The sequence below is a fragment of the Chiloscyllium plagiosum genome, chromosome 30, assembly GCF_004010195.1.
Source record: "Chiloscyllium plagiosum isolate BGI_BamShark_2017 chromosome 30, ASM401019v2, whole genome shotgun sequence".
NCBI classification, from domain to species: Eukaryota; Metazoa; Chordata; class Chondrichthyes; order Orectolobiformes; family Hemiscylliidae; genus Chiloscyllium; species Chiloscyllium plagiosum.
This window is the reverse complement of record NC_057739.1, coordinates 32,111,199-32,130,482: the sequence shown is the minus strand read 5'-3', so window position 1 is coordinate 32,130,482 and position 19,284 is coordinate 32,111,199. Positions and strand designations below refer to the sequence as shown.

The 19,284-nt window shown below is 41.3% G+C and overlaps 1 protein-coding gene and 1 non-coding gene across 3 annotated transcripts in view; both read left to right on the top strand.

Annotated features, from left to right (window-relative positions):
* Window positions 1-16,148, top strand: part of si:dkey-34e4.1 (carboxyl-terminal PDZ ligand of neuronal nitric oxide synthase protein) — a 122,273-nt gene extending 106,125 nt beyond the window's left edge. For both annotated transcript variants that reach the window (XM_043720256.1, XM_043720255.1), the window contains exons 9-11: window positions 6,572-6,737; window positions 9,787-10,141; window positions 14,444-16,148. In XM_043720256.1, the coding sequence (XP_043576191.1) occupies window positions 6,572-6,737; window positions 9,787-10,141; window positions 14,444-15,044 (1,122 nt within the window). In that variant the 3' untranslated portion in view covers window positions 15,045-16,148. The remainder of the gene's footprint in view (window positions 1-6,571; window positions 6,738-9,786; window positions 10,142-14,443) is intronic.
* On the top strand, window positions 8,129-8,201 carry trnak-uuu. The gene has a single exon. It is a non-coding gene; the product is annotated as a tRNA-Lys (tRNA).
* Window positions 16,149-19,284: the final 3,136 nt, after the last annotated feature.

The window sequence follows — 19,284 nt, the reverse complement described above, 5'->3', positions numbered from 1 at the left end:
CTCCTCTGTAATATGGACATTTTGTAAGATGTCACCATCTATTTCCCTACAGTCTATATCTTCCATGTCCTTTTCCACAGTAAATACTGATGCAAAATACTCGTTTAGTATCTCCCCCATTTTCTGCGTCTCCACACAAAGGCCACCTTGCTGATCCTTGAAGGGTCCTATTCTCTCCCTAGTTACCCTTTTGTCCTAATGTATTTGTAAAAACTCTTTGGATTCTCCTTAATTCTGTTTGCCAAAGCTATCTCATGTCCCCTTTTTGCCCTCCTGATTTCCCTCTTAAGTATACTTCTACTTCCTTTATACTCTAAGGATCCACTTGATCTATCCTGTTTATTACCTTACATATGCTTCCTTCTTTTTCTTAATCAAACCCTCAATTTCTTTAGTCATCCAGCATTCCCTAATGATCCAAAAATGTGAATCCTTCTCCCATACACCAGCTCCTCAGCCATGCATTCATCTGCTGTATCCTCCTATTCCTGCCCTCACGAGCTCGTAGCACCAGGAGTAATCCAGATATTACTACTCTCGAGGATCTTCTTTTCAAATTTCTGCCTAACTCTCTGTAATCTCCCTTCAGAATCTCAACCTTTTCCTTTCCTAGGTCGTTGGCTCCAATGTGGACAATGACCTCTTGCTGGCCCCTCTCCCCTGTAGAACATTCTGCACCCTCTCTGAGACATCCGTGATCCTGGCATCAGGGAAGCAACACACCATTCTGCTTTTTCGCTGCTGGCCACAGAAACGTCTGTCTATATCTCGGACGAGAGAATCCTCTAATTGATCTCTTGGAACCCAACATATCCCTCGTTGCATTAGAGCCAGTCTCAATACCAGAAACTTGGATGTTCGTACTATGTTCCCCTGAGAACCCATCACCCCCTACATTTTCCAAAACAGCATACCTGTTTGAAATGGGTATATCCACAAAAGACTTAAGCTCCCACATCTGCCAAGAAGAACTTATCACTCTATTAAAGGCCATTTTTGCTCCTTCACAATCTACAGATCCAGAAATTAACACCGTCTTATTCCTCTACAAATACCGCCCCAGGTTAAATTAATAGTTATGGCTTATATTTTAAGTTTAATCAAGAGACATATCTCCAAAAACATATAATCAAGAAAGAACCCACTCTACTCACTACTGCAGATTCTCTGTAGGCCACATTTAAAACAATGATTAACTTATCTGATTCTGTGCTGTGAACTTTGCCCACCAGTTTCTCCAAGATCACTTGTGAATTTCACTGTTTGTTAATTTTCCCAGATGCACTCCGATGTCCATGAATTGAAACAGCAAAGGCAGTAACTGTGCAGGTTCTCTCTCTCTCTCTCCTGCAATGACCTCACCATGTGCTTCCTTTGTCTGTTCTTCTCCCTTTTAAAACTGCTGTTGTTTTGACTTTTATTTTCCAAAGTTCCAAAGCAATGCAACAGCATATGAAACCGTAATTGCTGCTCCTGGAATTCGAGGAAATAGCCTCCAGCACCTAAAATGCCTCAAAAAAGGAGCAGCTTTTACAGCCATAAATCTTTCCCGTCCCCCATCTTAGATTACCCAGAATCCTTTGATTATTGAATTGTAGAGATCTACAGCACAGAAAAAAAAACCCTTTGGCCCATTGAATCTCTGCCAGTCCAAAATAACCACCTAACCATTCTAATCCTATTTTCCAGTACATGGCCTCGTATACGTTGGCATTGCAAGTGCACATCTAAATACTTCTTAAATGTGATGAGGGTTTCGTACTTCACCACCCTTACAGGCAGTGAGTTCCAAATTCTCACCACCCTCTGGATGAAAAGAAATTGCTCCTCACATGCCCTGTAACCCCCCCTACCCTTTACCTCAGATGTGTGCCTCCTGGTTATTCATCCTTCCATAAAGAGGAAAGGTTTCTCCTGTATACCTTGTCTACGGTCCTCATCATTTTATATCTCAATCAAATTAAACTGCTGTCATCTTTCACCTCCCTCCTCATAGCTGCTTGATGAGTGTTATTATGATGGAATGCAATTTGTCCTGAACTGTTAGTCAATTTGCCATCATGTATTACATTAAATCTGTCTCCTCTCCTCTAAGGAAAAAAACCTCAGTCTATCCAATCTTCTTCATAACGAAAACTCTCCAGTCCAGGCAATGTTCTGGTTAATCTCCTCTGCACTCTCTCTGGTACAATCACTTCCCTCCTATAATGTGGATTCCAGAACTGCACACTGCTGTGGTCTAACCAATGTTTTATACAGTTCCAAACTAACCTCCACCCACCTCCCCACACCTCCACACCTTCTCCTGGTCACTATTTTCTCCATCACTCACTTATCAGGCCCTCGCCCTGTTAAGTGGAACATGTAAAAATGCACAATTTAGTAATATAGAGCAGAGCGGGACAGATTTCCTTGTTCAGCTGAGAAACATGATTTAAAGGACAAGGATGATCATCCAATACTCCACCTAGGCTGGAGTTGAGCATCAGAGGAGCTTCCAATAATCCAAGTAGTGTTGATATTTGGAAGGATTGAAATTCTGGCAAAGTGGGAATATTGCTGAATTTATAATCCAGAGGCTTAGCTGATTCGACCATAGACGCTGGTGGAATTTAAAGTCAATATATATAATTTGGAATTGAAGGCTGGTTTCTGAAATGGCAGAAACTATCATTAGTTATCTTAAAGCTCATCTGGCTCACTAATGCCATCTAGGGCAGGAAATCTGCCATCTTTACTTGTGACTGCATGTCCACAGCAATGTGATTGACTCTTAACTAACTTTTCAAAAACCCCAAAAGCCCCTCAGATCAAGGGAAATTCAGGAATGGACAACAAATGCTGCTAGCCTAGTTGGCAATACCCATGTCCCATGGAAGAATAAAGAGAAACTGAGATGGAGATGGTAAAATAAACTAGAAACTTGGCAGAGTATCTAGAGAGGAGAGAAATGATCTACTTGAAGCTTGAAAGAAACAACAAGAAAGATTTATAGAAATGAGCTTCATGGTGACATTAATAGAGTGAGGGACAGCATTTTAATTTTCCCAGCTAAATCTACTAAAAGTCCTCATCAATATGTTCCTCTCAGTAATGAGCTAGAGGTCACAGAGAAATTGCAGTTGCAGCCATTTTAATCAGCCATTGACTATTCTCCATGGAGCAGACTGACGTTTTTGGCTGTGTGATAGGGAGTCTGTCCAAATTCTTATTGTAATGTTTAAAATTAGCTCAGCTAGACGTCTGTGATCACATTATAGTGGAGTCCTTACAAAATCACCAACAGTGAGAAACAATAATCTGAGGTAATGGTTACTTTGCAATGCAATAAAACGTCTAGGAGGGAGCTGATGTCACTCACATTTGAGATGGATTTTAATTTCATGTTTAATGCTGTTATCTTAACCCATTGATAATGTTGCTGTAACAGTGTATCCTGCACTCTGTTCAGTTCCCCTGATGCACTTGTATAGCACAATATGACTGTAAAGTGTGTAAGACAACACTTTTCACTGTACCTCGGTACATGTGACTGTAATAAATCAAATCATTATTGAATACTTCATCTGTTCATTTGATTTTGCTCTACCCATTTCACTTTATAGAATAGATATTAATGTCCCAAAACAAAATTTACAAGATTGTAATATTTTGGTTCAGGGCTGGCATGGTGGCTCAGTGGTTAGCACTGCTGCCTCACAGCACCAGGGTCCCAGGTTCGATTCCAGCCTCGGGTAACTGTCTGTGTGGAGTTTGCACATTCTCCCTGTGTCTGCGTGGGTTTCCTCCGGTTTCCTCCCACAGTCCAAAGATGTGCAGGTCGGGTGAATTGGCCATGCTAAATTGCCCATAGTGTTAGGTGCATTAGTCTGAGGGAAATGGGTCTGGGTGGGTTACTCTTCGGAGGGTTGGTGTGGACTTGTTGGGCCGAAGGGCCTGTTTCCGCACTGTAGGGAATCTAATCTTTAAGGGAAAATAATGAATTGAAGGTTGGGCATGGTTGGAGGTGATTGTGTCCTGCCTGCCAATGAGCTGAGGTGGCTTGCTTTTTAAAGGTTAAAAATGGGCCCACGTTGTGATTGTGGGATGGAAGTACAAGGTGTTCACAATTGTACACATTGAGCTGGATTTTTCTGCCTGGAGATTGCCACTCCACTCCTTTTATGCAAAATAAAAGATCACGCATTTGTGATGTTAGGACTCCTTCAGAAATTTGGAGCTGTACTTCCCTCCTCATGGGCACTACAGTCACGGGAAGGCAAAGCGTACCCCTTCTTCTGCAAGTTAAAGGGCCAGCATCACACACAACCACTTTGACTGTTACTGTGAAAGGATAAATAAAGTAGCTGTGAGTATCTGGGAGTTTAGGGTGCAAGATAAAAAGAGTGCCAAGTAGGTAAAGGATAGGTTACAGTGTCAGGTGGGTCGGGGAGATGCCAGGTGAGCGGGATGCCAGAAGGGTAGAAGATAGGGTTACAGCTACCAAATTGCCAGGCCACCAGATGGCAATGGGACCAGGAAAATGATGGAGTGATTAGAGTTGGTCAGGATGAGTGTGAGATATCTGGTCTGGGTGGAGTTGAATGTGGTTGGCAGAAGAGGAGAAAGGGGTCCCTGGTCTGATTGGAGGTCCAGCAGTGAGGGAGGGGAATCATGTAAGGTTCTGAGAAATCTGGAGGGGGTGTAGTTGGAGGGTTGAGTTAAGCTTGTGTTGGGGGCAGCTGTTGTTCAGTATGAATAGTTACTCAGGTGTTGGACTATGTATTTAATAGTCTAACTTTTCCTGCGGAATTACTTACTTAACTGTAGGAGGCACCTCTGAATTTGCCAATTTAACAGGATACTTTGAGGGTTCGGGCATAGAGAATTGTCCAGTGGAATCTTCAATTTTCGAGGCAATTCCTTAAGGGTTTGCTATGATGGGTGTTTCACAGGATCCCTGTGTGCATATCCCGCCCACAGAACCAGCCATCAGGCCATTGGAATATCCGGCAAAAACAGGTCAGTTGATGCTGGGTGTAGATAGACTGAATCACTCAGCGACCTGGTTGGAATATCAGGTTTTTATAAACTGTTATATTTTAAGCCATTATTGTTCCTAGATAGAATTGAGTTGAGATCTAGAGAATACCTAAATATCATTTGTACCTGAATCCACGTGATTCACATTGCATTCAAATGGATTTTAGGATGGTAAAATCAATAGAAAACTATTGTGATATCAAGTTGTGTGTTTCTTAAGATAACCCTGAATTTCACAGGTCAGCAAGAATGACAGAGACAGCAATCAGCGTGATCGAGGTAGTCAATCCCACCTGAAGCAGAGAAAATGCTGACTTTATTATTCACCACAGAGAAGGCAGGTGGGAGCTCAGGTTCAGATTGAAGAAACTAACTTTGTGAGGATTAAAGAAGACTGAAACGTTGACATAGCTTTAACTAGAGGGAAGAATCTCTAGGGTAACCCTCAATGTGACAGTCGGTCCTGAGTTTACAGTTGCAAGACTGGAGAAACATAAAAGGAGCAGTTAACTGGGATTGGGAAAACAGCTTTTGACTATATGTGGGAGAGTTGGTGTTCACTGAAAGAACAGTGTGAAATATAAGCACGTGGGTTTTGCGGAGGGGGACAAGTGATTTTTGATGGTTTTATAAGTTTTATGAGGAAACGTTTCAAGTTGTGTGGAATTGAAGTTTCATGCATTAAATAATGAGTTTTCTTTATTACAGTAAAACTCCTTGAAGTTGGATTCTTGTCATTTCACTGAAAATTCAGATTTATTTCTTAAAATTATTGATCTCTACAGGGATTTGTCACTTTAGCCAATTAGCTGCTTGATTGATGTTTGCTGCATTGGACTTTCTAAATAAGGTAGTCTGCAAGAATGGAATTAAGTTCATACTATCAGGGCTGGAAATGTGTTGCTGGAAAAGCGCAGCAGGTCAGGCAGCATCCAGGGAACAGGAGAATCGACGTTTCGGGCATAAGCCCTTCTTCAGGAATGAACAGACGTAAGCATACATGTTTGAAATCTGAAGGTATCGTTCAGCAGTTGCCTGAAGCTGTTCACTGAGCTGTGAGCTTATTTTTTTTATCATCAATCTCAATGGGTGTGGGTGTAGAATGGAGGATGCACCTCACTGGGTACAAACCTCCACTTGTTCATACTATCAGGGCCAAACAGGAATAAATTGGGATTATTGTTGGAAAAGGCCTGACTGTCTGAGAGAGTAAACATAGATCATTACTGCTATTCAACATTATGCAGAGAAAACGTTGACAGTGTTTACCAAGCAACAGTGTCTTTATTCAGCCATGAATATCACCTGTGATTAGTTGCTTTGTTGTATCACAACAGCACAATCTAGGTATTGTCAAACAGACGTAAGCATACATGTTTGAAATCTGAAGGTATCGTTCAGCAGTTGCCTGAAGCTGTTCACTGAGCTGTGAGCTTATTTTTTTTATCATCAATCTCAATGGGTGTGGGTGTAGAATGGAGGATGCACCTCACTGGGTACAAACCTCCACTTGTTCATGAATGACAGATTTAGTTCTTTGTTGTGCCAGGTGCATCTGCTGAAAGATCAATTGTCGGCTGAGACAGCAGCTAGAATCGAGTCGCAGGCCCGTGTTCACCAGCTCATCCTACAGAACAGAGATCTCCTACAACACGTCTCCCTCTTGGTCAAGCAGTTGAAGGATTTTGAGAACAGAATGTGTGCACAGCAGACAGGTAAGGAGTACTCCAGAGGCTCAACAAGGCCATGTTGTCCAACTTTATAGAAAATGGAAGACTTGCATTTATATGATGACTTTTATGACCCAGGAGTATTGTATTCTAACCAGTGATGTTGAATTCTCAAATTCTTGAAATGCTTGGACTCGTACCTGGTGCAAAGGAAGATGGTTGTGGTTGCTGGAGGTCAGAGTTCTCAGCTCCAGGACGTCTCTGTAGGAGTTCCTCAGGGTAGTGTCCTAGGCCCAACCATCATTAGCTGCTTCATTAATGATCTTCCTTCATCATAAGGTCAGAAGTGGGAATGTTCGCCAATGATTGCACAATGTTCAGCACCATTCATGACTTCTCAGATACCAAAACACTCCATGTTTAAATCTAACAAGATCTGGATAGTGTCCAGGCTTGGGCTGACAAGTGGCAAGTGACATTTGCTCCACACAAATGCCAGGCCATGCTCATCTCCAATCAGAGACAATCTACCCACTGTCCCTTGACATTCAATGGTTACCACCACTGATCCCCGATATAAACATCCTTGGGGTTACCATTGACTAGAAACTCAACCGTACTCACCATATAAATATAATGACTTCAAGTTATAAGTTTAAAAGACATTTGGAAAAGTATGTGAATAGGAAATCTTTGGAAATATAAGGGCTAAATATAGGCAAATGGACTAGTTTAGTTTGGAAATATGGTCGATGTGGACTAGTTGGACTGAAGGGTCTGTTTCCATGCCGTATGACTCTATCACTCTTATTCTCATTCTCTCTCACACTGCTTCAACTCACTTACACACGCACACTCTCTGTCACACCTGTCGAGGAATGATCCATTTGTAGCCAGTCTGCATCAGGGAGTGGACTCCAGACATCTCGAGAGAGTGAGAGAAGAAATGAGTCATTTTCTGCCAGATTGCAGTGTGGAGCAGACTTCAGCAGGGACACAGTTGGGGGTGATGGGGCATGATGGTTCCTGCTTCTCTTCTTTGTTCTCTTGGTCATGGACGTCTGCCCTCTGACTGCCAGCCTCAGACTCAACACAGACCCAGTGTGGCGTCAGTGTGGATTTCCAGTCTTGAGTACGCTCCCAGCAGGGTTAAGCACTTAAGAAAGACTGTAATCTTTGAAATTCCAGCTCTATTTCTTTATTTTCAACTTAAAACTAAGAAAGTCTGCAATGTGTAACTTTAACCTTATTTCGTATACTATAATTACTGCAATATTTGACTTTTAACTTTGTTCTTTCTTTCTAACTCATTCTTATGATTCTGTATCGAGGTGCTTGGACCTAGGATGGTGCCTTGTGTGGTGACATGGAATTTTCACTGTACTCCTGTACTTTTGTACTCGAGTATATGCGACAATAAAATAAATAAGTTCAGAGCCCAGATAGCTCAGTCGGTAGAACATCAGACTTTTAATCTGAGGGTCCAGGGTTCAAGTCCCTGTTCGGACATTGCTTTTATGGGTGGCACAGCGCCAGAGACCCGGGTTCAGTTCCCGCCTCAGGCGACTGACTGTGTGGAGTTTGCACGTTCTCCCCGTGTCTGCGTGGGTTTCCTCCCACAATCCAAAAATGTGCAGGTTAGGTGAATTGGCCATGCTAAATTGCCCGTGGTGTTAGGTGCAGGGGTAAACATAGGGGAATGGGTCTGGGTGGGTGCGCTTCTGCGGGTCAGTGTGGACTTGTTGAGCCGAAGGGCCTGTTTCCACACTGTAAGTAATCTAAAATCAAAAATAAAAAAAAATTTGCGGCCAAGTCAAACTCACTGAGTAGAATAAGCTTGAGCAGTTTTCACCAGAGTTCTCCAGGTCTCATCATGGGCAAGAATGATAATAGAGGCATCACTGATTCTGCTGTGTCTTGATGGGCGAATAATTGCTGTTGTTCAGACGAGGCAGAAACCTTTATAACATTTAAGAAGTATTTAGGTGTGTACTTGTGATGCCAAGGCATATGAGACAATGGGCTAAGAACTGGAAAATGGGATTAGAATAGTTATTATTGACTCGTATTTACCAATGTGCTGTAGATCTTGAAGATTCTGGCATCAGTCATTGGCTGATTAGCTTGCCAACAGGGATGGTCTGCACCTGATTGGCTGCTCTGGGTACTGACCAGGCAACTCCCTCTTTCCAAGCTATCCCTTCCAAGGTCACCTTGATGAGGCCTCTGACCTCCCTGATTTCCCAGCATCCCACACTGCCTAAACAACTCCAATTTTGATCTGTTCCTCAGGCTACCAATCTCCTCCCAAGCAGCAGTGAAAGTTCCATGTCACCACACAAGGCACCATCCGAGGTCCAAGCATCTCGATACAGAATCATAAAAATGAGTTAGAAAGAAAGAACAAAGTTAAAAGTCAAATATTGCAGTAATTATAGTATACGAAATAAGATTAAAGTTACACATTGCAGACTTTCTTAGTTTTAAGTTGAAAATAAAGAAATAGAGCTGGAAGTTCAAAGATTACAGTCTTTCTTAAGTGCTGCTTAAGTTTTAAAGAATGAGCAGCACCTCTCCGGGTGTAACAGTTGATTTTTCCCTAAGGAAACCCAGTCACTCTCAGTTAATTAGAAATGTTGAAGAACTATGTACCTAAATTGGCAACCCACTTCCCCGAAGCTGATTGGTGAAGACAGCAGATGCTAATTTTATAAAAGCCTGAAGTCCAGGGATGAGGTCACTTCAGTTGTTAATGTATCCTCTAGCTGTAGTTGTGGGATATAGGAATATCTGACGAGTCGACACATTACAATAAACCTTTGCACTATGTCAAATGTAGAGTCGGCATTTCTAGCATTTGCCTCTGGTGTGATATAAAACACTGATTAGAATCATCACTTTACAAATTCCAAACATACTACTCTCTAATATCAGTGAAAAATGGTGATAATTAGTTGCAACATTTGAGAATTATTTCTATATAAAATGACTCTAAGCCTGTGCAAAAGGTGGGTTACTATAAATGGATTCTAACCTTGAGGAGGTGGAAACCTATAATTCACTAAATAATGTTTTTCTTTTGTTATTTCCTCAGCTGACCCAAGTATGAGCTCCATTTCCGAACAAATTTCGTCATTGACTCTTCACCACCACAATCTGATAATGAATGAGCCTTCCACCTCAACCCCAGGAAGTGTTCCGATTGTTTCTGGTAGGCCAAGCACATGGGCTGACCATGACAACAGTCAGTCATTCACTAATCTCATGAATTTGAGTAAAGAGGACCAAGAGCCAACACTGGAAAATAGTAACTGCCAGACAATGACTGGGAAGAAAGAGGCATGTAGAAGGACTGAAGGCTCAGAGGGCAATGAAAAATCTCCTGCCACAGTAGAAATTGCTGCTGACTTTAAACTGCAAGACATGAGCCTGGAAGCAAAGAATGGAAGGTAAAGTTACCTCTTCCTGATTGCTCTTTCTGATCTATGTACCCCACAATCCTACAATCTTACCTCACTGCCTGTTTTCCCTCTCTCAGTGAGCGAGCAAGCAGGGTGTGGAACATTCCCGGTGTTTTAATATCCCAGTCGCCATGTATCTTTCACTGAGAAATGCGGGCTGGGGTCACACACACTGTCAACCCAGGAGAAAATCATTTTCCTTTCCTGTGTGTTGATTTTGTCTGCCTCGTGACAAGAAGAAGGAAAGACAATCCATGGAATAAACAATCTACAACTGTCTCCTTAAAAAATGCCACACCTAAAATTTCAATTGCTACATTTTTGTCAGTTTTCTCATTTTTGGATTGCTATCCAATATTTTAAGTGTATATTCTATCATCTGAATGTACCACCTATTTGATTTCTATGCCTTTTCAACATTTTCTTCACCCCTCCTCCTTCCCTGAGTCCTTCATCAACAATATTAACCCTCATATCCAGCTATCATGTCAGGAACCTACCTTACCTGGTTCCACCAGGGACAAGGTTCGAGCTCTTTCATAAGTTTTTGTAAGTTTGATCTAATTTCATTTCTTCTCCTCTGTGACGGTGACTTCGTCCTTATTAAGTCTAAGGTGCTAACTGTTAGTGAGATAGTGTTCTATGACTGAGAGAAATGCTAGTCAGTATCTTTCACCCAAGTCAGAAATCTTCCCTGTTAAATTGTTCTTTTGATCCCATCCTTGTCTCAAATTAATGTGTACACATAAGGACTATTAGACATTGGTTAGGAAGCAAAGTCATTCTGCTGGTCTTGTCTCAAGCTGCTGATGTCCATTGTAGCTGCTAACTTGACTGTGATCAGACAATTCAGCACAGACTAAGTCTCATCATACCTGGCACAGTGTATAGAGCTATTGGGGAATTCAGATAAATCTGCTTTTAATGCACTTTCAGGCCTGATTTGATCAAGACTTGAAATCGGCTTGTATTTCAGCAGTGCTGAGCCATCTCTGTGATATTTATCTGTTTTGATCTGCTTAACAAAGCATCGTGTTTCTTTTGGTTTTAACAAAATTAAACTCACATAAAACTGAATGCAGAATTGTTCAGCTGTCATCACTGAACTGGTTAAGAATTTTTTCTTCTGACAACCAGGCATCTGGTGCAGAGATTCAGATCACAGATCTAATCATGGTAATTGGTAAACTACATTCGAGATGAGGATCCGTGAGTGATCCTGAATACAGTCCATCAACTTCATGAAAATGAAGTGTGTTTGCATAATGAACTGCACCCATTCAAGCTTCAAAGAAGCCTCATTTGGAAGAGCTCTCAATACATTTTGCATCAAATGCAAAGTTCTCTTGAACGGCCATGGATGGGCTATTCTCAGAATAGAAGTACAGTTTTTAAAAAAGTGACTTCCTCTGGTTCTTACTAATCTGAGAACAACATAAATCTCAAACATGCTACCAGTTTAGATTTATCATCAGGAAACCATGTCCTTTTTTTAGGGGGATTTAGTTGGATAGAGGCACTCAGCTGTCCAGCAGAGTGTAAAGAGGTTTCTAAAAATTTCCCCACTCTAATTTTCTGCCCACTTCACTGATCTGCTATTTGATCTCCTTCAATAACTCTCAGGTAACTGTTTCCTCACGTTTGAGTCTAATCTATTGACAACTCGTTCTGTTGATTGACTGGGAAAATATCACAATCAGTGATGTTGCATCTGAAGTCCAGGAATGTGTACTTTCTAGCAGGACTATTTGGACTGGGAGTGGAATGTCTTTAGAAGATGTGCTCTTTTCCATTTGGAATGAAGTTTGCCTTCTTCAATCCATCAAACATCACTGAGAAAATTGTCTCGCTTTCAGCATTTACCAGTTGTTTGCTTCCAATTGAATAAAAGTACAATGGTTTTTGGGAAAACCTTTTGACGAAGTTCATCACCATTTTCAGAGTATGTCCAGTGCAAATCAGTACTTTTCAATTTCTCAGCTTAGAAAATTGTTGAAAGACTTTTGTGATGGTTTCTGCCATTGAATTGTTTCAGTGAATTCCTTCATACTTTTTTGATTTTTCCCATAATCCAACTGTGGAATCCTCCTATTTAAATACATGATATTATGGGACAATGTTTTCAGTAGCTCTGAGGTCCTTTGACATTCAACAACATTCTAAGATAACTTCTTTGAAGTTGAAAGTTGGGTATTCCCCATCCAAACTGTTACATTGACTGTCCTATTAACTTGTTGTAGCAGTGGTCTGTAGTCTGGTGTGGTCGAGAGATGGTATGTGGTAGCAATGCAACCCACCATTACGCTACTTGACATGGACTACTAGCAATTTGTGACTCCGTAAAACTGTGCAGAACTGCTTTGTTTTGGATGAATGTTACAGCGGTTTACCTTTGTAACAGAATGAGAAAAAGCTGAATGAGACTCGTGGGTGAAGCCATATGAGAGTTGAGTGAGCGAGTCCTAGCACTGTTCCTTCTGTAATTACTTATAGAATGCCTACAGTGTGGAAACAAGCCATTTGGTTCAACAACTGGCCCTTGGAAGAGCATTCCACCCATACCCATTCCCCTAACAAACACCTTACACATCCCTGTGTGTGTGAGCAATTTAGCACGGCCAATTCACCTAACCTGCATATCTTTGGACTGTAGGAGGAAACCCACACAGACACAGGGAGAATGTGCAAACTCCACATAGACGGTTGTCGGAGGCAGGAATCAAACCCAGGTCCCTGGCACTGTGAGGCAGCAGTGCTAACCACTGAGTCAATGTGCCACTCCCAGTTGCTACTGGAGGTGCACATGTTGAACTGTCTTTTTTTAAAAACTGCATCCTAATTTCCATGAGCTGTAGACGTTTGCAACCATTTCACATAATATTTTTGCCAGATTATTCCTCCAATTAGTATGCAGTTAATAAACCCATATATAAATACAGCTTTTGCCCATCCATAGACTTGCATCTTTGCCATTGGCATAACAGCATTGTAAATCATCAGATCAATTTTAAACCTGAGCAGCGACCTGAGTAATTGGATGTTTCCCACCTGGAATAACTCAGACTTCACCAGTTTATAGTCTTACTACTGGGATATTGACTCAGTGCTGGTAGAAAATGAACAGCTTATTTCCCAAGTGATTTTGCTAAATATCTACAGTGATTACACGTAGAGGCCCAGTTAGAATGCTGCCCAGTGGTGAAAGTGTATTCCCCCATTCCCATTTTAATTGCATAATTCCTGCTTGTGAGGAAGTGTCTGCCATCTCATCATTCCCACTGGATTGGTTCAGGAGTCCTTTCCACCTGACGCTCAACATTTGCCATGTCCAAGCCTCAAGCTAATGCCATCGTGGGCACTGCCTGCACAACCTTCCCTGCCCAAGTTAAAATCTGCTGTTTGGATGTTTTCCATTCACAAAGTTTTCCTTTTGTTTTGCTGTGGTACTAAAATAAAGCAATTTGATCTCATTAAGTGGATTTGTAGATTGCATTTTGCTTCCATCATTTTTTACCACTCCCTGTTAAATTGAACTTTTTTTATGGTAGCGATGGATTTGAGAATTCTTCAAAATTGTAATTCGCTCTCCAGCCTGAATGGATAAACTAATGTGGACATTATCTGGGCACTTGTTTTATAGTTCTCTTTATATTGCACTCCAAGCTATAAAATTAGCTAAATTGCAGGCAATCATCATTTCTACCAGTCAACAAAGCTTTCAACTGAAGGACAGGGTCACAGATATAAAGATCCATTTACAGACAATTAGATTAGATTCCCTACAGTGTGGAAACAGGCCCTTCTGCCCAACAAGTCCACACCGACCCTCCGAAGAGTAACCCACCCAGACCCATTTCCCTCTGACTAATGCACCTAACACTATGGGCAATTTAGCCTGGCCAATTCACCTGGCCGACACATCTTTGGACTGTGGGAGGAAACCGGAGCAAACCTACACAGACATGGGGAGAATGTGCAAACTCCGCACAGACAGCTTAGGCTGGAATTGAACCAGGGTCCCTGGTGCTGTGAGGCAGTAGTGCTAACCACTGAGCCACCATGCCAGAGTAATTAGCAGTAATCTATTCGGAGTAATCTATTGAGATTGAACTGACAAGCTGATTATTTTGCTTGACAAATATTATCCTCAAATAAATGACTATACAGAGAAATTGCCTGACAGTTGGCTGCAGTTTTGTGGCTGTTAGACAATGACATAGGAATAAGCAAAGTTTGACCAGAAAGAGCAGGTGGACAAGTTTGAAATGCTTCTTTTCTTGTTTGTTCAAGGTTTAATCAGACCATTCCACGACTAAACCCACCACCACCTGTCATGAGGAAGCGTTCAGCTAGGTCGTTGCTGCTGTCTACTGAGACAACCTCGCCATGCATCAAGCAAGTGATTGGGAACAGCCTTTTGCAGTCTTTGGACACATCAAGTTTTACAGATGTTTCCTCCTGTACTTTTGCACCATCTGACTTTGAATCGGAAGTTGGATTGTCTGCAGAGGAGCAAACAACCCAGTTTCCATCTGCAGCCCTTCGTTCAGGAGCCACAGCTCCCACTTTAATTCTCAGCAAAGAGTCAAATGAGCAAAACAGAACTCTGAACACCACAACTGGAAGTCGTGAGAACCAGTCTCAGACAATGATGCCTCTTGTAGATTTCGTACTCAGCAGTCGTGCCAGCTACTATGATGGTCTGGAGCTGGCTGAAACCAGTGCACCTTTCTCCCCACCCTTTTCCCCATCAATCAATGAGACCTGCCTGCACATCAGCTTCTCAGATGATGAGCTGTTGGACAATGATGCTGAAGATTCAAGAGAACATCAAAAAGCTTCAATAGAAGATACAGAGGATCAAAATTTAAATCATCTCACATCGGACTAAAGCTCTTCTTTGTTGTTACAGGAACATTAAATGACCTTCATCTTCAGTGATCTCAAATTATACTCATGTGCATTTCAAGATCAGCAGACTTCAAGTGATAACAGGAGTTGACAGGTCTTGTTAACAATACCTTACATAATTACTAGTTTTCTGAAGGCATTTTCTCCAGTAGGAGATCTGGAGTTCGAACACTAAATTCAAGATTGTCAACAATCAAGGGTGAATTCCAACTAGTAATACAATTCTGAGTTGGTTTGGGCTCCATTTCTAGAATTCTAGACCATGAAAATTCCAAAACTATGAAGGAGTGTGTCTCAGACAGCGTCCATTTTCTAGGGATGTAATAATAACAAAATGCAGGAGATAAAGTCTCATATTCAATATTACTGAATGAGAGGTAGCTGTCCACAAACATTCCTGTTTCTGTACAGTATAAATCCCACTAATGTTCAACTTGTAGGTGTCACTTGTACACTGTGCAAGGAAAAAGAAATAAAGATTTCTTGAAAGAGGTTATTTCTCTCCTCAGTCTCTAATAGTGAGCTCTCTCCGATATACTGTCTAACAATTTGGTGACCTCCTCATTGTCATTGAGCATTCAAGACCCCTCAGCAGCTCAGAGGAAAAGGTGCTGGCCACTCACAGATTCTTTTTATGCTCCCAAAGATGTAAAGGTACAGCACGTTGAAGTCAACAGGCTACAGGTAAAAATTATTTGAGGGGCACATTACCCCATTGCTGAGGCTGGCGTCACATTCTAAGACATTTTCACTTACACTGTGTGGTTTGTGAAATTATCAAACATAATTTGTAGTCTTGCACTGCCATTTACTGAAAGGCTGACTGAGAAAGCAATTTGTACGTACACTTTTACATTGAGTCAGTTTTATACTGTATATACTGACGTTGAATACATATTGCATGTGTTAATTCACAGATTCCCTACATGATGGAAGCAGGCCATTTGGCCCAGCGAGTCCACACTGACCCTCCAAAGAGCATCCCACCCAGGACTAACCTCCTATCCATACCTAACCCCATAACCCTGCATTTCCAATTACTAATCCACCTTGCCTGCATATCCCCAGATACTATGGCCAATCCACCTAACCTGTACATCTTTGGACTTTTGGTGGAAACTGGAGCACCTGGTGGAAACTCACGTAGACACAGAGAGAATGTGCAAACTCCACACAGACTGTTGCCCAAGGGTGGAATTGAACCCAGGTCCCTGGCACTGTGAGGCAGCAATGTTAATTACTGAGCCATAACATCACCTCTTACTATCTTACAATTCTTACTATCTATCAGAAGTAAAACTTTCTAATGTCCCACATTGTGAAATGGATCAGATAGCAAATGATGGCATCACTTTTGAGCTGCTTACTTTCTTCCCCGTCTCAGGGACATCTTCAACAATTGCTGCCAGTCCGTTTATCCCATTAGATTTCTTATATCTTGCTTTAAGTCTATGTGAATCTTCCCTCCAGCATTTTTACATCACCTGATTTTGAAGCTGAGAATAGGTGGCCTAGAAAGGGAGAGTAAAGCTCAGGTTGGACTTTGCGATATGTCTTCCATAATCAAAAGCAGCATGTTTCAGAGCAGGGAAAGAATTGAGTGGGAAGACTGGGGCTGCAAACACTATGGACTGATTTTAACTCATTCAAAACCCTTCCAGTTGGACAGAATGAAAATCAGACCTGACATCTGAAAGTCACCAGACATCTGAAACAGTTGTGTCCTTGCTTACTTTCCATTGACATCGTTCTCCATTTTGCAAAAGCAGCTTCACGGATGCAACTTTTCTCACCTCGCTCCAGTTCGTCTGTTTCTTACAATTTGCTTTACAAAATTCCTAGGACATTTTATTAAACTAAAGGTGCTATAAATACAGGCTGTTGTGGAGGTGGTGAAAAGTGTAGGTGGAAAAGCCCACACATGAATCCTTTCAGGCTACTCCCCAACGGGTAAGCAGACAGGAACAGATTGTCACCTCCCCAGAAACTACATGAATTGTAAAGTGAACAAAAATTGTTGCAAAATGGAGGGCTGGAACATATGATTTTTCTTGACAGCTGGAATACCTCTTTTGAAGTATTCTCTTTTATTAGTCTCCCTATGCCACACTCCCTCTATAACTGATGAAACAAACTCACAGGATCCGAAACATTAACTCTGCTTTCTCTCTACTGAGGCTGCTGGGCCTGCTGAGCTCCTCCAGCAATTTCTATTTTTGTTCCTCATTGAACAGGGCTGCTGTGTAACCCTGGTTTTACAAGCATGCTGTGGGGCACTGTCCTTGCAGTTGACACTCGACCCTTGGTGCCTGACTGCAGTTGTCATCTGCCCCTCCTCCTGACCAAGCTCAATCTTTGTTGTGTGAATGTGGCAATTATTTCTCTTGATCTGATCTTTATTTGAACTGCTGATAGCAATTTGAAAGAGGTGGAAATAATCCTTCCTGATGACCAGCAGCTGCATGCCACATTATTTAAATAGTTCAAAGCAGAGATAAAGGTTTAAGCCCTTGATTTGGAGGCAGCCGTTTGAAGTTTTCCACAGGTTTGAATCCCAATCATCCAAACGCAGTGAGCTCTGCTGCTGATGGCAGAAGCGTTCCCAGCAAAGCTATCTCATACAGGCAGGCGTGAGCACAGTACTGTAATCTTGTGTGGCTGCAGATGGTCTAACAGGTTGAAGCAGCCCTGCCAGGAACTGATTTGAGCAAAATCATTCCAAACTGTGTCCCTACAGAAAGATCTCCTATAGATAGTTTTCTTTAAACAAAATATGATTGATAAAAATAGACTGGAGCTGACATTGGAGATTTGTGGCCAGGATAAACAGGCAATGTTGTATTTTACATAGTGCACATAATTAAAAGTTGTTTTTTTTCTTTTAATTTTTAAGCAGACTTTTTAACAGACTAGAAAAATATGGTCTTGATTGATTCAATATGCCCTGTTACATTGACATGGATTACTTGTGGCATGTTTTGACTGAAGTTGCCAACAGTTGCATCTCATTGGAGATGGATGCATGGGCTGAAACTCACTAAAGGTTTGCTAACTTAGTACAGCTTGGACTGTTTGTTGGTTAAAGCTTCTGCTGGACCAAGCACCATTTGGATCGATTTTAATGTTCTGCGATGGTGCAAAATAGATGACAGTTGATGAAAATAAAATTGAGGAGAAATGCTAAACAGGCTGCCAACTTTTTAACATTTGTTTTAAAATATTGCACAAAGTCACAACTATTGTGGCTTATGGAGGCTAGTAGGCCTGTAGCATGGGTTATTTCAAATTAGCCTCTCGGTCCCTTTCCATGTACTTATTAAAAACTTTCCATTCCTAATTAGTAGTCTACACCTTTTGACTTAAAGTGGTTTAATTTACATTCCTCCATTTATTTTATTTCATATTCTATTTTTACATTAAGTTAGATTTATTTTAAAGAGAAAATGGCTTTAAATTGCAATGCGTAGACTTTGATGCATCCAAAGTATCTGATCCCCATTTCAATATTAATATTGCTTTTACTCTAGCAGCTAGGTTCTCTCAGTGGGACCTATATCAGTTGAGCATGACATATTATCTTGACAATCCTGCTTGCCATGAAGCCAGACATTGTTCACAGCTTTCAATTTCAGTCAGTCAACAGAAAATAAAGAGGTTGAAATGCTGAAACACACATCAATGATTGGAAAAAAGGAGTCTGTGCTTGTTATGGCCACAAGAAAGAAGCAGATTCAGTGCCAGGTTTACCATTGCAGTATTCCCCCATTAGGTTTCTGCTTATTCCCCATGTGGTCTGTTGAACTGTCCTGTATTAGGCACCAGCTGTTATCAGATGGCTTTTTCACTCAGTGCTCTATTAGGAAACATATATGGAGATTAGAATATTCAAATTGGCAATTCCTGCTCCAGAAAGGCTTTGGATTTTGAGCCAGTTGAAGTGAGAATTTCTGTAAGTGGAATTTGCTGACTGCAGGGAAAAAGTGTATTAAGGACTTCAATTTACTGTTTCTTAAAAAGTAGGAACTAGGTTTTTGACATGTCTAATGTTTTCATATTTGAAGTAAGGAAATAGCTATTATAATATTGATTGGAGTATTGGGTACAGTTGAATTGGTAGGTGTGCGTTCTGATATATTCATAATAAATGCTCAATTTTATTGATTCTGATGAAACTTAATTCATTTGTAAATGGAAAGCATTTACCAAGGCCCAAGTGTAGA